This window comes from Cnephaeus nilssonii, assembly GCF_951640355.1.
Source record: "Cnephaeus nilssonii genome assembly, chromosome: 7".
NCBI classification, from domain to species: domain Eukaryota; kingdom Metazoa; phylum Chordata; class Mammalia; order Chiroptera; family Vespertilionidae; genus Cnephaeus; species Cnephaeus nilssonii.
Genome location: NC_137078.1, coordinates 22,514,272 through 22,531,731, shown reverse-complemented (window position 1 = coordinate 22,531,731; position 17,460 = coordinate 22,514,272). Strand labels below are relative to the sequence as shown.

At 44.8% G+C, this 17,460-nt stretch overlaps 1 protein-coding gene across 1 annotated transcript; it reads right to left on the bottom strand.

The window, feature by feature from the left end:
- Window positions 1-329: 329 nt before the first annotated feature.
- On the bottom strand, window positions 330-15,695 carry CD83 (CD83 molecule). The gene is made up of 5 exons (XM_079778259.1): window positions 15,595-15,695; window positions 15,388-15,503; window positions 4,638-4,842; window positions 2,705-2,811; window positions 330-1,392 (listed from the first exon to the last, which is right to left on the bottom strand). The coding sequence occupies exons 1-5, from the start codon at window positions 15,629-15,631 to the stop codon at window positions 1,264-1,266; spliced, it is 594 nt and encodes a 197-aa protein (XP_079634385.1). The 5' UTR covers window positions 15,632-15,695; the 3' UTR covers window positions 330-1,263.
- Between the last annotated feature and the right edge of the window lie 1,765 nt (window positions 15,696-17,460).

The following is a 17,460-nucleotide window of genomic DNA, read 5'->3' as shown; positions in this document are numbered from 1 at the left end:
ATTTGTGAATTCCCTTCTCCCCATGTCCCAGTGACTCGTCCCAGCGGCTTGTGGAGGACTTCTGGCTGGTGCTTCAGGAACAGGTGCCTGAACTGACCTCCCCTCTCCCCAAAAGCATCTTATAAAGAAGACTATGGGAAAGCTTCCCTTGTAGGGTTTTCTGTTTGGGACAATTCAAAACATAAAAAGTGGAAATCATTCTCCCCTGCCCAGAACACCACTGCAATAATAAGGATAATGACGCAATGAAGCTTCAAATGTGTACAGTGCTTTATACTTTTTTAGAGCATTTTCACACACATTATTTCAATCAACTCATACAACAGCTTTTGGCTTATAACCAAGACAGTAGAAACTATAGGATCTTGCCCAAGATCATACATGTAGTGAGACAACTGGGGCTAAACCCAGATCGCATGATTGGTCCGACATTTCCACCAGGTCACTAGCCAGTAAACAGGTCTCTGTCCCATTGTTGTCACCCCAGCTGATGTCCTCTCATTCTTTATAGTCAGGATGCTTGTCAGTTAGTAACGATATCTAACTTTAGATATAAAATTCAAAGGGAGAAAAAAATACAAGTCCTTCTTTGACAAGCATTATAGAGATATAAAAATAAAGGTGGCATTCTTTTTTATTGCTTCTTTACACACGTCTTTCCCAGATGCAAAGGCCCTGTTAGGGAACAGTTCATCCATCTGATATTTCTAAGTATACAGAATACCCCTTAGTAATAGCAGGGCCTTCACACCAGGAAACGATTTGCTAAATATTCCCCACTGTCTCACAGCATGGCCTGTCCATTTCTTCCAGACATAAAACATCTGGGCTAGTATAAGAAACATAGCAAATTCAAAGAGAAGTTTCCCAGATGTGCAGCTGTCCTCAAGAGTCTGTCCCAGGGCCAGCTCCGGAGATTCACATTTCCCAAGACCCTTTTCCACTGCACCTCACCATAGCTTTTATGTGACTGAAAAACTTTCAAAGAGGTTGACCAGATAGCTGAATAGAGCACTGAGCCGTGAAGCAGCAGCACTAGAGCGCACCCTGCAGGTGGCCCATGCTATGTGGTCATGTGATGGTTTTCAAAATTCTATTCACAGCAAGTGTGGTGGGATTCCCTTTCAGATGTTTCGGTCACGTGAAGGAATTCCCAGGAAGGCTGCCACCTTCGGTGTGGGGCGCGTTCTTCTTTGTCCTCGGTGACACACAGGCACATCATGGAGCCTTCGACTTTAGGAGAAACATCTTGCAGAAAGTTGCTCATACCAGTTCTGTCTTGGGAAGAGTCACTAGCTCCACAGGCTTGTTTGGGGAGGTGACTGGGAGAAATGCTCGTTCCATTACAGGTTTAGAAAAATCTGGAAAAATACTCTGTTGTCCTGCAAACTTCTGAAAAATAAATTAAAAGAGATAAGTGAGAAGTGAGCATTTGGAGAAATGTACCAGTTGTCACTTCGTTTAGACTCCATTCACTAAGGGCTCCCTGGACATTTGGTTTGAAAGCCCTCATTATGCTGGCTACTCATTCATTCTACACTGGGCTTGGTCTATTTCACTGCTACTTCTAAACTTAAACCAGGAGATGCACCAGTTACAGACTGGGGTCATTTCAGGCCCCTACTGTTAGTTATCTGTATGGGGAAAATCAGTGCCCACAGAAACAGGCATTTGCAACAAAAAACTGAAGTCACTCACATTTAAAATTTACTGCCCAGTAATTCTAACTATCGTATATGCAAATAACTTTAAGGACAAAATTACAAGCTCTTTGAGAGCAGGAACTATGTCTTACACCCCTACAATGCCTAGCTTAAGGCCTTGTATACAGTAGGTGCTCACCAGAGTCTTTTACTTAACTAATGTCTAGAATAGCAACCAGAGAGAGGAGTACATGACCAGAGAGGCAAGTAGGTAAATATAGAGACCCAATCAGTGACCAAACAAAGGAGCCCTGGCATAGCTCCTGGGTGAGATCTGTCCCGGTCCCTAAGTAGCCAGCCCTTCCTGATGGTATTGAGGCATATGGGAAAGATCATTTCCTTGTGGGTCAGGCCCAGAGCTGACCCTGCGCCCCCACAATGTCAGTCAACCTAGGTGAGCAGCTATGCAGAAGAGGCTCAGAGTCTCAAGCTGGAGCCTGCTGCCAGTAGCTCAAGGACATGTCAGGGATGCCTAAGAAGTGGCCAGCCACCCTCTACCGCAGGACACTCTCTGTGTTCCCCACTGCTCTGGCTTCGCAGGGTTAATCCTAAAGAAGTGAGTGAAAGTAACAAAATATAAGGAGAGAAGCCCTAAGAGGAGACAGTTGAAGGGCAGCTGAAGGACACTGTGTGGCTGTGCTGCTCACTTGCCTACAAGAAGGCTGCCTCCGTCCGGCTGGGGGACAGAAGGTGTTGCACTTTCCACCACTGTCACCATGAGGCGAGGCCCTCGGGCACTTTAGTAGGACCCTTTGGCATTCCTCAGATTCCCTTCACATATCTTACTTCACATATGTCCCGTCCCAGTGCTCTGTGCAGAGCCACAGGACAAAGAACAAGCTGGGAGCTTGTTGTAATGATTCTCACAGTCCGGGGGCTCAATAAGTCTAGGGCACAGAGACGAGCTCTGTTATTAAATGACTCACACTGTCTACAAAACATTCGGATTGGTGCCCCAGGTGATCTTTTAGTAATAACAGATGTCTTAAGAAGATACTTACACAAGTGAAAATGATGAGTGCTAAGTAGAAAACCACCAAAGCCAACAGCAGTACAATCTCAGCTCTGTATTTCTTAAAAGTTGCTTCTCTGTGCTCCTTATGGCATCCTTTAAAAAACATAGGTGAAATATGAAGCCATTTAACAGGGCTTTTCTATCATAATAAAAAGCTCAGCTGCTTTGTTCCTGCTCTTTAAGTCCCTGTCTCCCATTACCGTCCTCACATCTGTGCCATCGGAAGAACAACAGTAATGACAGCAGTGGTGGTGATGGCGGCAGCCAGCGCTCACTCTCACTCTATCCAGCTGTGTGCAATGGGATTGACACATAGCATCTCACTGAATCTTCTGAGACAGGTCTGAGCATCCCATTTTACAAATGAAGGAATCAAGGCTCAGAGAGGCTGAGGGACTAAGGCAGGTAGCAGAGTCAGGAGTCAGGTCCAGGCTTATCCTGCTGCCCATCAGTCTCCATTTCAAATGTCTGGGGTTTCCTGGCTTTTAATTTGCATTTATATCAGTTGTTGATCGATCTATCTTCATTGTCTTGTGTAGAATGCTGGGTGTCCTGACATCAGGAGGATTGCAGGACTACAAAATGAGGCAGTGAGCTGCCCAGCTGTTGCTGGATAAGTAGACACACTTTTGTAAAACTGTTAAAGCTCCTCCACCAAGAATGATGGTAAGGATGGCCTACATAACAGCTCCCTGGGGGGCATTAAAGGCTGTGGTTGCAACCCTCTGAGAGGCCGAGTAAGACATTCAGCCCAGGAGGGGACATGGCGGAGACAGCCTCTCCCCACTCAGACATGACATCCTACGTGCTGCTTGGGGAAGCAAGGTTGCTAACTGAGTCTCCCTGAAGGCCAGGTAGGAGCAGGTGGAGTACAGATGATTGGGGGTTCTTCCCAGGGACAACCTCAAGAAAACTGTCAACCCCTAAAACTGGATTTAAAAGTTAGTGCAATAGTCTAGGGATGAATTCTCACAGGAACCTGTGACTCAAGGTTGAGAATCACTGGCCTAATGCTTCCTACCATTTATGGGCACACCATCTGCTCCTGGGCACTGTACTAGCATTTTAATGCAATATCTCATTTAACCGTCATAGCAAGCCGGTCATAGAAATTATTATTCCATTTTAGAGATGAAAGAACTGAGGCTTAGAATCAGAGATTTGTCCAAGATTACATGCTAAGGAACAGCATAGCTAATACCTGAACCAGATCTAAGTGACTCTAGAGTCTAACCACGTAACTTCTGGCAACTTGCAGGCCTTCAAAGAGGAAAGGAAAGAAAATCAGCTTTGCTTTCACTTCATCTCTGCTCTTCCCTGCCAGGTTTCTCCCATTTCTATCATCCTATTTAAAAAAAAAGAGTAATATGCAAATTGACCGTCACTCCAAGACACAAGATGGCTGCCCCCATGTGGACACAAGATGGCTGCCACAAGATGGCCTGCAGGGGAGGGCAGTTGTGGGCAGTTAGAGGTGATCAGGCCAGCAGAGGAGGGCAGTTGGGGGTGACCAGGCCTGCATGGGAGGGCAATTGGGGGGAGACCAGGCCTGCAGGGGAGGGCAGTTGGGGGCAATCGGGCCACCGGGGAGTTATCTGGTGTTGGGAGACCACACAATTTCTCCATCTTCCAAAAATCAGACTTAGATACTTCCTATTTGCTCCACAGGACTCTTATATGACTAAATGACAGTCAAATTAATTACATGAGGCATCTCCCCCAGTCAGGCTGGGTGGATCTGTCCTTATTTACAGAAAAAAGAACAAGTCATGGCATTCTTGCAGTAGAATTTAGCTTTCAGCCACAGATGTGCTCCAAAGCTTCTGACTTAGGCTCCGGCGGAGAGGGTCAATTTTAACAGCTACAGAAAGTGCACAGGCATTTTGCAAGAAGAAAACAAGTGCAGCAGACCACCTCACCTGTCACTTTCAAGGTCACTGTGCCACTTTGGTTTCTCTGCCCTTCCGGCCCCTCCAGAGTGCATCTGTATGTGCCCGAGCTGCAGCTGGTAGTGTTTCGGATCTTCAGGGAATATAGCCCTTCACTAGGAGCCTCATAAAGGCCCTCCTGCTCCATCTGGTGATGGTTCTGCACCTCTATCCTCTCTTCACCGCTCTCTGTAAGCTGTTTAAAAAAGGAATCGTTGAATCATGCTCTACTGACAGATCCGCAAGCACTGAGCCTCCATACCAATGTGCTGCCTCTTCTTTTCACAAAACCCCTCCTCCACAGATGTCTGAAAACAATTTATTGTGTGGATGTGTGACCTTTGGGGGGTGGGGGGGAGAGAATCAATGACAACTCTTTAAGGCTCTGTTTGTTTTGGAATTAGATCAGGACTGTATTTACGATCCTTCATATCCCATCCTCTACCCTACATGAAAGAGAGAGTGTTGCTATTAACGCTGATGATATGTTGACGATGATGATCTGATGAAATGGGTAAATCACTTTGAATCAAATTTGGTTGCTGACTGTTCTATATTAAATGTCCTCTTGTGTTCTTCAGCTACCAACTCTCCCACTAACTGACTCTTATTTTTGTATCCCAGCCTTCGATTTGGAAACGTTCCTAAATCTGTTAAGACCATTGCCAGACAATGATCTGATGTAGGCTGTTCTCCAAAGGCTGTGTATCTGTGTGGTCATCCGAGACATCACAGGAGGTACCACACTTACTCTACTAAAGTAGGAAGACAGGTGACTGTAGTGCCATGCAGAGGTTCTGTGTCAGATCATTTGGTCATATCAACACACACGTGAAAGGATAGTTACAGCTTAAATTACTGTACCCAGTACAGATCAGCCTATAGATGCCAAATTTAGCCAAACTAATTGGGTGGGGTTTTCTTTCCCTAAACTATCTTTATGATTAATTGCTGGGGCCTCTTCGTCATCTCCTACTTCAAAGATTAGGCACACGCTGCACTCACCATCAATTCTCTTTTTCCCAGATATATAATTAACTTGCCCGTCCACCTTCCAATGAAATGTTTCAAAGCTTCTAAAACAGACTTAAACAAGCAGGGAGGGGAATCACTGTATTCGGTGCTCAGCCTCTAGCCCTATGCTGAGTGGCTGGGGACCAGCAGGAGCCTGGGTTAGTGGCATTCCTTACCTGGCCCCAGCATTGTGACAGCACCACAGAGCCACCCCAGGTAAGACACAGCAAGCAGGCTTCACTGCCACTGTCTTTGCCCGCCCCAACAAGTGCTTCATCCCTCATTCTGGGGCACCTACAACTCCTCTCCTCCTTCTCAGAAGGGAATCGTGCAGGGAAATATATAACCAAGGGATCAGGGGAACACCCAGTGACGCCAAGACACCTAAGGAGAGAAAATACACACACAGCCTCAGTGGTTGGTTCCTGCTTAATTTATTAAGTTAGGGAACACGCTACGAAGTCACCAGAAAGCTCCGGTTCCCGCTTCCACGGCCTCGGGTGTAGTTAGCGTTCCTGTGGAGTGGGCTGCAGAGACATCTGGTGGCAGATTTATCACTCCTGCACGGAGCCCTGCTCCACTCACTAGCACGGGGCTGCTAAGACTAATGGCTTTTCCCAGGCCGAGTCTATGAATGTAAATCCTATTTCTTGACGGTCCTTCTTGTGTTGAAAGGTTCCTTCCTGAATAATCAAGGATCTACAGACTGGGGCCTTTAGGTGTTCAAAAATAAAGGGGGAAAAAGGAGGTGTGGCCAAGGACCCTTGGAAAAAAACTAAGGCGTCCAACGGATTCTAAAACACATATAACATAGCTCAATGTTTCCCTTTTCAGGACTAATTAAACCACACACTAAGGCCTCATCATGTGCTCGCACCTGTCCCCCCTGCTGCCTGAAGAGGTGCCTCTTTTCACCAGAGCTTTAGATGGGTCAGGTGCCCGAGACCATCAGGGGCCACCTGTCCCGAGACTTCCCATCTCTAGTTTGAACTAATCAAGTCAGCTAGGTCTCTGCAATGTGCAACAGTGATGTCTTTTCAAACTTAACCTCCAAATGCGTTCAACTTTCTAATAGATTTCACTGGAACTCTGTTTTGCTAGAAATCTCTGCATCTGAAGAGACAGACACTGGCTGCAACCATCATTTTGAGATGATCTGCCTCTGGTTTTCTCCTGGAGCCTCCTCTCCCATCCAGTGACTCCCTCCCTCAGTTCAGAAAGGCCCTAAGAGTCAAGATCAAAACTTCCAACCCCCCGGAGCAGGTGGAAAATAAACTATTGTGCTTATTTACATAAATAGGACCCCACTGTCACGCTGGCTGCTGGGAGCCTCCCAGGCAAGCACTGTATGCCCAGCTAATCAGAACTGCTGGCAGTGGCCTTCTGCCCATATGCAGAGGGGAATTCATTTTGAACATCACCAGTAACAACAACAAAAAGTAATTTACTTGATGGCCAGATTTTCATGGGCGAAAACCTCCAGCGGGCCTCTGGTTATTTTCAATAGCAAAGCCAAGGCAGGGTGAGAGGAACAAACAGGAGAAGTAGGGAAAGGCAGAACAAAGAACCCCAAAGCGACCTGCAGAATTGTGATGTCCTGAGCCACACAGCCATCCATAGGATCACGGCAAAGTATCTCAACTCTCACAGGGTCATCTTCCAATGGCCCCTTCCTGGGTCTTCCTGAAAGACCCAGAGAACAAGGAATGCTACTGGCTTCACCTGGAAACTCTTGCCACGGTAACAAACAGCTCTCTCTGCCTGGTAACTCGCTCCAGCAAAAGGAACCTGTACATTCATACAGTGTGCCTGGAAATATTTCATAACCCTCCTCTGGCATCAAGCTGTGGGTGTAGACAATGCCTATTCCCCCTTCTTTTTGTTATTTTAAGATATGCCTTTGTGGATGAAAAAGGGGCCACATACCAAACCTGACGAGCTCAGGGGAGGCCTGCACGGCGGGCCTTACAAACTCAGAATGAAAGTAACCACATAGGGTGGTCTGAACATAAAAATTCCTAACTAAGAGCAAGTCATGATAGGTAGTCATGTCCTAGGCTTGTAGCTTCCTTGACAAAGACCAACCGTTACCTTAACTGAACCTGTGTGTTGTCATTTTTGCATCTAAGAGAGCATACCTTTGAAATGTCAGACTAATCTCCTTTTCCAGATCCCTCAGGGCACAACCTCCCACCAGAGCAGGAGACCACAAACCTTTCATCGTTATCTTGTTCCCCACACATCATCTCTATGTGCTGTAAATGTTAGTTACTAACTGGTACCCACCAATGTAAAAGAAATATGTGTTTCTCCATTTTGCCTTTTTAGCCAGTCACAGAGATTTCCATGCTTTGCTTTCTCCCGCGCCTGTGATCAATCACCAGTGGATTTCATGCAACTCTCCTTACATCTCCTCCTTTGATTCTAATATATAAAATAAGCTGCAAAACTGCATTTCTCTGGAGCATGTTCTCAATCCGGTGAGATTTTGCTTCCCGGCAACTGTCGTCAGTTTGGCTCAAATAAACTCAAAAATTCTCTACAGGTTTGGACGTGTCTTGTGTCAACACCTTCTCATGTGACTCCATCTGGGGAACCTGGGCCTTGTCTACAGCCACAAACACAGTTGTAGTGTTGATGTTAATGCTGCATGCTGAAAGTGGGAGTGCCCACTAGCTGTACCAAGAGACTCCAGATGTAAAAGTTCAAATCATTGCCTGCAGCCCTGTGCCCGAGCAGCTATCACACTGCGGGATCAGCAGAGTTCACTGTGGCGGCAGCAACCGGAGGAGAATTTCAGTGGGAGGATGATGGAGTAACAGCAAACGGGCCATCCTCAACTTTGCTTTGTTTTATGAGTTCTTATAAACATTCGAGCTGGCTCAAACTCAACCACTGGCAAGAACGGCTCTTTAAACATTCCAAATCTAAACGTGTTTCACTGCCTCTCTGCACACACATTATTGGAAACAGTAATTTATTACAAAAGGAGCTCTCCGATGCCGTCACAGCCAAGCATAATTGACAGGAATGATTTAACGCACCCTTTACTAGTACAATGCTGATATTGTAGTGCGCTAGACCACAACACGATCTGGGCAAATTAACTCCTCCAAACACTCATCACAATTATATTTTAAAAATCTTCATTCCCTATAGTAACTCTTATGCTGGCCAGTCTACCTTTTTGACTGAATTAGAAAAGGGCAAAATACAGGATCTCACTTTCAGAAAGCCTACGTACTTTTGACTTGTCTCAAGGCTTCCAAATTGACTAAATTATTAACATACCATATTCTTTCTCTAAAATTGCAATTTGACCTTAAGAAAACCACAAGCCCTAAATTAAATCAACTCTCTTTAATTTGCTGAATAATAAATCAATCAGATACAAGTACTAATTTTAAGGGCATATGAATTAAGTTCTTTTAGAAATTATGGACAAATTTGAACTAGAATAAAATAAATCAAATAAATGTTGAATATGGCTGAAAATGAACCAATGTTTTAGTCAAAAACTATTGTATAAACTGTTTATTTAAGTTTACATCATTTTATCCAAATATATGCTAACCTCCTGGATTACTATATTTGAATATAAGAGTGCTATACTTCTATTCTTATCACAAAGAAAGAATTTTGACCACAAACCTAAAATCCAAATTTATCATTCATAAGATCCATTAAGAATATGATAGGAAACTAACTACAAGAAAGAGGTTTATTTGAGGGGCAATATGCATGTGTGTGTGTGTGTGTGTGTGTGTGTGTGTGTGTGTGTGTGTGTATGCACATAAATGTGATTCAATAATTTGATTACACGTATTTAAAAGTATAACTTTTATTTAAAGATAGTATTAAATTAATCTAATATATTCTGATCACACTGAACAGCTTTTTTTAAATCACATTTCTCGTGCACTAACATTCATGTACCTTGGTTTCTGACTCAATTAAAGTGCCAATATAATCACCATTCATCATAAAAACAGCTCTTTATAACGTGCAAAACAGTTTGGCTTGGAGGTTGATGTCATAATGAGGGTAGAATGTATGCACATTAACATCGTTTTGTTCTAAGTGTAGTTTTATTGGAAAAATGATTTTCCACTTTGAAATTTAGTAGATCTAACAGACAGAGTTTAATTTATGGTGGTTAAGACGATGACTATGGCAGAGGCAACATAATGAAGAACACAGACTTTGTGCCTGGAACCAAACCCCAGCCCCACCACAAGTCCTGCTCTGGGCCAACTGACTGGACAGCTCTCAGGCTTCTTTTGCTCACAGAGATGGGGGTTAGGTGGTAATTAAACCTCACAACATTGGTGTAAAGATACCTGTGATGATGGAGATGTACATATAGCATAGTGTCAATCACCCAGAAAGCCCTAAAAAGGTTACTACTCTCTTTTCTTTTCATAGCCAAGGTTTCATTCAGCATTCTAAATACATCCCTGCACATGGGAAATATTCAAAAAGTATTTGCTGAATGAATGAGTGAGTTTTAGATACAATGAGATCGTTACAAGACCACTGGCCTTGGAATCAAAAGGCCTGAAGTCAAGTCCCAGCTTCTCCATCAGTTAGCTGGGTCATCTTTGGTAAATCACTTCACCTCTGAGCTATTTCCTCATTTGGAACTGTTACCTTACTTATCTCATCTCTCAAGGGGTTATTTTAAAAATCAAGTCAGCAAACACATAAACTGCTTTATAATTGCTAACATTGGTAATAAAAATGACCTCTGATAGCTTTCCACTCCGTCCTCTTCATTCAGTCATGCCTTACTGTTGATACTTCCAGTCTCCTCTCTGGCAACGTTTCCTAAAAGTCCCAATCTCTGCTTTAGGAAGAAATTATTTTTCTACTCACAGTGTCTCTAAAATATCCACAAGGCTAAATTTTCTAAATTTTAGGGAAGTACTTTAACCTAGTCAGGTCTGAGCTAAGGACTGCGGGTAGAAAATGTGGGGTCATCACAGGAGTAGCCAGGAAGGGATCATGGAAACAGTTTTAGACGGAGGAGCACTGTTTTTTAGGTAAGCGAATCTCTTTTTAGTCCTGCCCTTCATAAAACCTTCCCTTACGTCACTGAGACCTTCTTTTAACTTCCTCTTCTTTGTGTAGTGACATAACCAAGTACAGAACTAAGAAAATCCAGTTCTCATGTGATTCAGCTTCCCTCTTTTCATCATGGAAAACAAGTGTTTGGTATTTTTTTTCCTATTTCACTCTCAGCTGTCTTCTTCCTCTCTACCCCCTTCCAAGCTAAAAGATTTTAGCAACTTTGCTCTGTCTTGTCATTGTTCAAAAATCTCAGTGATCCACTATTCTGGTCTGGCTGAGACTTCTATTGCCCTGTCTCGGGCAGTCACATTCTGCCTTGCCCACTCTTCCATAGAACCACATGGACAGAACTGGGGACCCAGAGGAAAGGGAAGGAATATTCTATGCATGTGTTCAAGTCTTATCGAGTTAACCTGATGGAAGTTTCACAGTAATGAAAGAATAAAGCCTCACTCTGAGATTCATCTTTCAGGATGAATCATATTCTGCCCTTCACCATGAGAAATATGACATTTTTCATTATGTCATCCTCTTTGCTTAAAAACTTTAAATGGACCCCTGCTATCTAAAGGATAAAGTTCAAACCCTTATAGTTTGGCATTCGAGGTTCTTCACAATCTGTTCCCAGCCTACTTCTTAACAGCACCTCTCAGCTTTAGTTACTAGTTACTAGTAACTAAATCACTAGTTACCCATAGCTTCCCCCAAATGCTTGTAGAGCCCTATGTCCATTCCTGTGCTCAAGATGGTCCTCTTGCCCAGCTGGTGTGGCTCAGTGGTTGAGCGTCGACCTATGAACCAGGAGGTCACAGTTCGATTCCCAGTCAGGGCACATACCCGGGTTGCAGGCTCAATCCCCAGTGTGGGGCGTGCAGCAGTCAGCTGATCAATGATACTCTCTCATCATTGGTATTTCTTTCTCTCCCTCTCCCTTCCTCTCTGAAAATTAATAAAAATATATTTCATAAAATAAAAATACATGGTCCTCTGGCAAAACTTCTGTGTTGATCTTGGGATGGCCAATGCCAAGCCCAGGACTTGGCACATATTTGGGACTTAGAAATATTTACTGAATAATGAAGGTGTAAATATGACAGACATTTGAAAACCAACTTTAGGTCTTTCATAGTTTGACCTAAAGTGGAGCCCATAAAAATGATTCAACCAGGTCAAGTAGTATAGGTGCCAATGGGGACAGTATGATTTTTCTATGATGCTAATACACACATTGTTTTCACTTTTCAGTGTTTTAGTGCTTCTATACTTTATGTACAAATATTTCCTTTTTCTCTTAAAAACATGTTCTTAAATCTCTCTTACAACAGATGGCATTCTAAAATCAAGGAAGTACAGTGAGTGGCATGCATTGGCTCCTTCATGGGCCCTTCAGGTCTGTGGCTGTAGAGAGTACATCTACCCAGACCACTCATCAACTCTAGCCCCTCTGAAGGCACTCTGCTCCGCTTAGCGCCCCCTTGCTGTGTAGCTCATTATCACATACGATGGTAGAGCCAGAAAATACAACTCCACTGAATAGGAGTTTAGCAATGCACATGGGAGACAGCTTCATAATGAATGAAGAACAAGAAATATCGGAGTGGTGAGGTAGCCTCGTTCAAGCCGTTAACCTGCTCTCCCACAGACCCCTTAGTCTCCAGGATACCCCATTATCTCCCACAGCTAGGACTCTTCTAAATACAATAAATGTCAAGTCTGATCTATTCTCTGAAACCACAGTCTTACTTCCCCTTTCTCCCTTCCTTTGGAAATCATCTAAAAAACACACTCGTCTTGTGACGCATCTGTCCTCACCCCCGCAGTGTCAGCCAGAGACGAACTATAGATCCTCTTTCGTTATGCATCAACATAGGCTGTCAGGGCTCCTAGCATGATAAAGGATGGCACTACATCTTCTTGATTAATAGTCATTCATTAGTAGTAGTAGCAAACATCAACCATCCCCAAACACTCCACCCAGTGTCATCCCCTCCCTCCAAACCTAGTGCAGCCTCATTAAAGAGAGTGCAAACCAATGGTGCTCAGTCTGAAGCACAGATGTGGCCCTTTAATGGGTGCTCTTACTCCTGGCAGACATGGGATTGTGCTATGCCCTCCAATGCTAGAATCCAACTCAAGGTCACAGCCTGTGGAAGAAGCGTGCTGGAGCAAAGTCTATTTGCAAAATTTCTCAAAATACCTCCCCAAACAACCACAATCTATTCACTACTTTAAAAGCTAAATTTAATGGATGTACTGCATTCACTTTTCTTGTTCTTCTCAATCACTCATGCTGCCTTAAAAGATACAATATAGGAAAGGATGAGAGGAGAACCCACTGTTGGATTCCAGAGAGGAGGAAAGTAAAGTTGGGTTAACAAGAATTGGGCTACCTCTACCTACGCTTGGCTCCACCTTTGATTCCTCCCTGTGCATGTCTATACTAAGCCCCTTCTGGGTCCCTCTCATTATGTCTTCTTAATAAAGAGAATAAAATGGACACTGTTCCATCCCCATTCATCCTAATGTTATAAATACTGATTGGACACCGTCTGCTTTGAATCTTTTGATAAAAGACAGGTGATAAGGAACACATGGTTTGCACAGGTCCTGTTGTTAATCACAAGTGATCAGTGCCAAGTGGACAGTGGCAGGATGCTCTGTGGTGCCTGAGAACTGGGTGGTAAATGGAATTTTGGATTGTGAGTCATTATAACTGTAATTGTGACATGCAGAAGGCCTGTAAGAATGTGATTCAATTGGCAGAAAGTGAAAACCCGCCCTGGAAGGGACTCTCTGCTTTACTTCTCCGCAGGCAACCGCGACTATGCAAGAGGTTTTACAAACCACGCTAGTGATGCTGAGAAGGTGATGTGAGCCAGGCTGGCCACAGTCACCAGATTTAAACTGCTCACTTTATAGCGACCTCGCTGCTTGACTGAAATGTTTTATAAGAAACTTGGGGGGGGGGGGTTTGACAAGACACTTAATCCTCCATAAGATGAAGTATTTCAGTATTTCACCTTATTTCCAGAACACGCTATCCATTTTTCTTGCACAAGAACAATTGATGCAAAATATCATTACTGGGCTGGAAAATAACAAATATCTACAGAATATGCTGGGACCTGTTAAAAAGTTCTTGAAGGAACAATGTATATCATTTTTGAGATATTTGATTAGTGCATTAGCACAGCATGGCTCTCCTGTCCACACTACTCAATCACAGTTCACTTTCTTAAAAATAAATAAGTATGGTATGAATTTTCAAAGACTCTATTCCATGGGCCAACAGACAAAAAAGAGAATGCCAAGAGACTGTTGTCTTTTTATCACAATTTTGAGAGACCTGCAGGGTAAATCATGCAAAAGTCATGTTCAATAAACAAGCACATACATTATAGAGTTACATCATCAGCTGACATCCTGGAAGCCAAAGGTTAATTGCTATGGTTTACTATATCATTCCAAGTGACCTCGTGCAAGAAGATTTAACTTGACAACTGTTTGAACTTTACAGTCTGGGATTTCATCTGCTTGTTTCAGGAGTACTTTTTCATTACTCCCCTGGGAATATTAACATTGTTTTCTTTTTTTAATTACTTTCTGGAAAGAACAGTGGTTTCACGGTTTCCCCCTTCTTTAAAACTAAATCCCTACCTGGCTAGCCTCGCGACACTTTCTAACTGTCCTCTGCTGCCTCGTTAAATGGCCAGATGTGTGTTCAGGTTCTCACAGCATCTTTTATGCTGGGCAGAAGAGAACCCTGCTTGGGTGGAAAGGGGCAAAACATGGAGATTTGCTCCCAGGTAAGAGGACAAATGAGTGGCAGCTGCAGAATAAGGCTGGAATGGCATACACATTCTGCTTAACCTAGAGGCAGTAATCTCATCAGAGAAGGCGAACAAAGGGCCAGAGACGGCCAAGGCGGCTTGGCTTTGCAACGCCACCAGAACCGCAATCTTTGAATGTGAAAATGTTCCAGTTCAGAGGAAACTAAAAAAAGCCTCAACGCGACTCAATCCTCTCACAGTAGCGGCAATGACGCCTGTTCTTACACGCGTGGACACGGCTCATACACCCTCACTGACACCCTCCTTGCTGGACCTCTCAGGACGGCCAGAGGGCAGAGAAGCTGAGTAAGGGAGGAGGCCAAGGAAAGGGGATGACCGACAGGTAACCACCGCCTATGAAACAAACCCAAGTCACGTCCATCTCTCCTTCCTCTCCAATCGCCCACCCCCCCCCCACCTCCAAACTGATGGGCATCACAGTCACAAAACACCATAAATCAGAAATCCTCTTGCCCAATGTCTAAATAGGCCCTAGCTGCTTTCTCCCCGGCCTACCGGCCCAACCACAGGTGGCCTCCAAAATCAACCCGAACGGGCTCAACAGTATTGCCCTCCCAGACGTCTAATGTGGGTCATTCATTTGGGGCCACGTTTAGGGGCAGGAAAGAACTGAGGTCTTCGGGAACAAAATCTAAGTCTGCCGAGTCCATGGGTGCGCACAGAGTTGGGGCGAGGGCCGGGAGGGGTATGGGAAGACAGGGTGCTTGGAGTTCAGCTGCGGGAGACTCCCAGATCCCCAGCCGCATCAGGTCGCAGCCTCCAATTGAGCCGACCAAACCGCAGCCTGCGGGCATCTCGGAGCTTACCTTGGCCCAGGAGACCCTGTAGGGCACCTGCAGGTCCCGGGGGGCGGTGCAAGGCAAGTCCACATCCTCGGAACAAGCCGCCTTCACTTCCCGCGCTGCTGGCGCCAGGCTGCAGGCTGCAAGAGGGAGAGAGACGGCGGCGTGAGCAAGCGAGGAAAGGGGGTGTCGTGGGGAAACAGGGGGGCGACAGGAGGTCTTGGGCCCTACCGCAGCTCAGGAGCAGGAGCTGAAGGCTGCGCGACATGGCTGGGGAATGCCGGCCTGTGGCGCGCTGGCGCCGCGCCGCGCTCTTGTACCCGCGCTTCGGGACTTCCCCAGGCGCCGGCCCAGGGGGATCCCCAGCGGGGGGCGGAAGCTGCAGGCGCGCCCTCCCCGCGCCCGCGGCCACCGGGGCGCCCCCGCGCCTGCCCCCCGGCGCCCGCGGCCCGCGCGCGTTCCCGCCCCCGCGCGCCCCCTGGCTCGCGTCGCCGCCGCTGCAGCCTGTCCGCGGTGACAGCTCTCCCCGCGGAACGCCCAGGGCTTTGGCTTTGCAAACCGCGCTCGCACGCGTGACACCATCCGCTGACCCAGATAACAAAGCCAGGAGCCGGCCCGTCCAGGCTGTTAATGGTCTTTTTACGAAGGTGAAGCCAGATTCAGAGAGGTCCCGCTGCTCCCCAGGCGCCCAGCCTGTCCGCGGTGACGTCACTGGTGAACCAGGTCCTCAGTCCACCTTCTGTGAGATCCAAAAACTCAGACTTCCCCAAGAACGCAGCACTAGTTCTTGGCCATGCCTTCTGGTGTGGGTTATCAGTCGGTATCATTCAGCCTGTTTAAATTGTTTCTACAAAGGAGGCTCCTATTAAAATAATATTTTGGGGAAAACCCCTCCCCCCCAAAAATAATCTAGACGAAGTTAGAAATCACCTATAATCTATCCAGAAGTCACTATTGGTAACATTTGGTGTCTTTGCTTCAATGAATAAAAGACAGATATTTTTAATGGTCTACTCTACCTACTATCTTGATTTTAGCTTAATATTTGTCAAGTGTTTCTACATCATTGAACAGTTACAACAGTATCATTTTGGTGGCTCCATAATATTCCATCCTACAGTTGTACCATAAATTAGAACTGATTGGTGTTAGACATTAATCTAGTGTTACTAGTCTAGATAGTGTTAGGTTGCTTCTTTAATTATCAACATTACAGACAATGCTGTGGTTACTAACATGAACTTTTGTGTAGATAAACCTTGGCTGTAATAGTGGCTATTTTTTCAATAAGTTCCTAGCAGGGGTGGGGAACTGTCTTTCTGCTAAGGGCCATTTGGATACTTATAACATCATTTGAGGGCCATACAAAATTATCAACTTAAAAATTAGCCTGCTATATTTGGTCAAACATTCACTCACCCCTAATGCCTTGGCAGGGCCAGACCAAAAAATTTCATGAGCCAGAGCTGGAAGTTCCCCACCCCTGAGTCTTAGAGGAAATTATGCTAGGTCAAAGGAACTTTACAATTTTGTTAAATAATGCCAAAATTACCTCCACGGAGGTGTGCTCCAACTACAAAGTGTCCCCAAAAAATGTATAAACACTTTAACTGCTGATAGCTCAATTTTGAAAATGAAGTGTATTTTAATAAATGCTTATAATTATTCAGTGTGTGTATACATTTTTTGTGACACCCTATAATTCCCACCTGGGGTGTATGAGAGTGTCTGTTTCCGAGCACTCTTGCCAACACAAATTGTTACTAAACGTCCACCTTTGTCCATTCCAAGTGGTTAAAAAGAATGACACCACAGTAAAGTTTTAACTTACCCTTGAAAGTAGTTATACCTATTGACAGTCACACCAGCTATGTGTTAAGTCTTTTCTCCATAATCCTTGCAAGGCTAATGTCTTAAATTAGAATATTTTTAGGCATACAAAAATAAGTATAGAAAATAAAAGAATCAAATGCATCTGAATGCAATCTATCTATATATATATAAAATCCCAGCAACCGAACAGCAGAATGACCAGAACGACCGGTCAACCAGTCGCTATGATGCGCACGGACCACCAGGGGGCAGACGCTCAACACA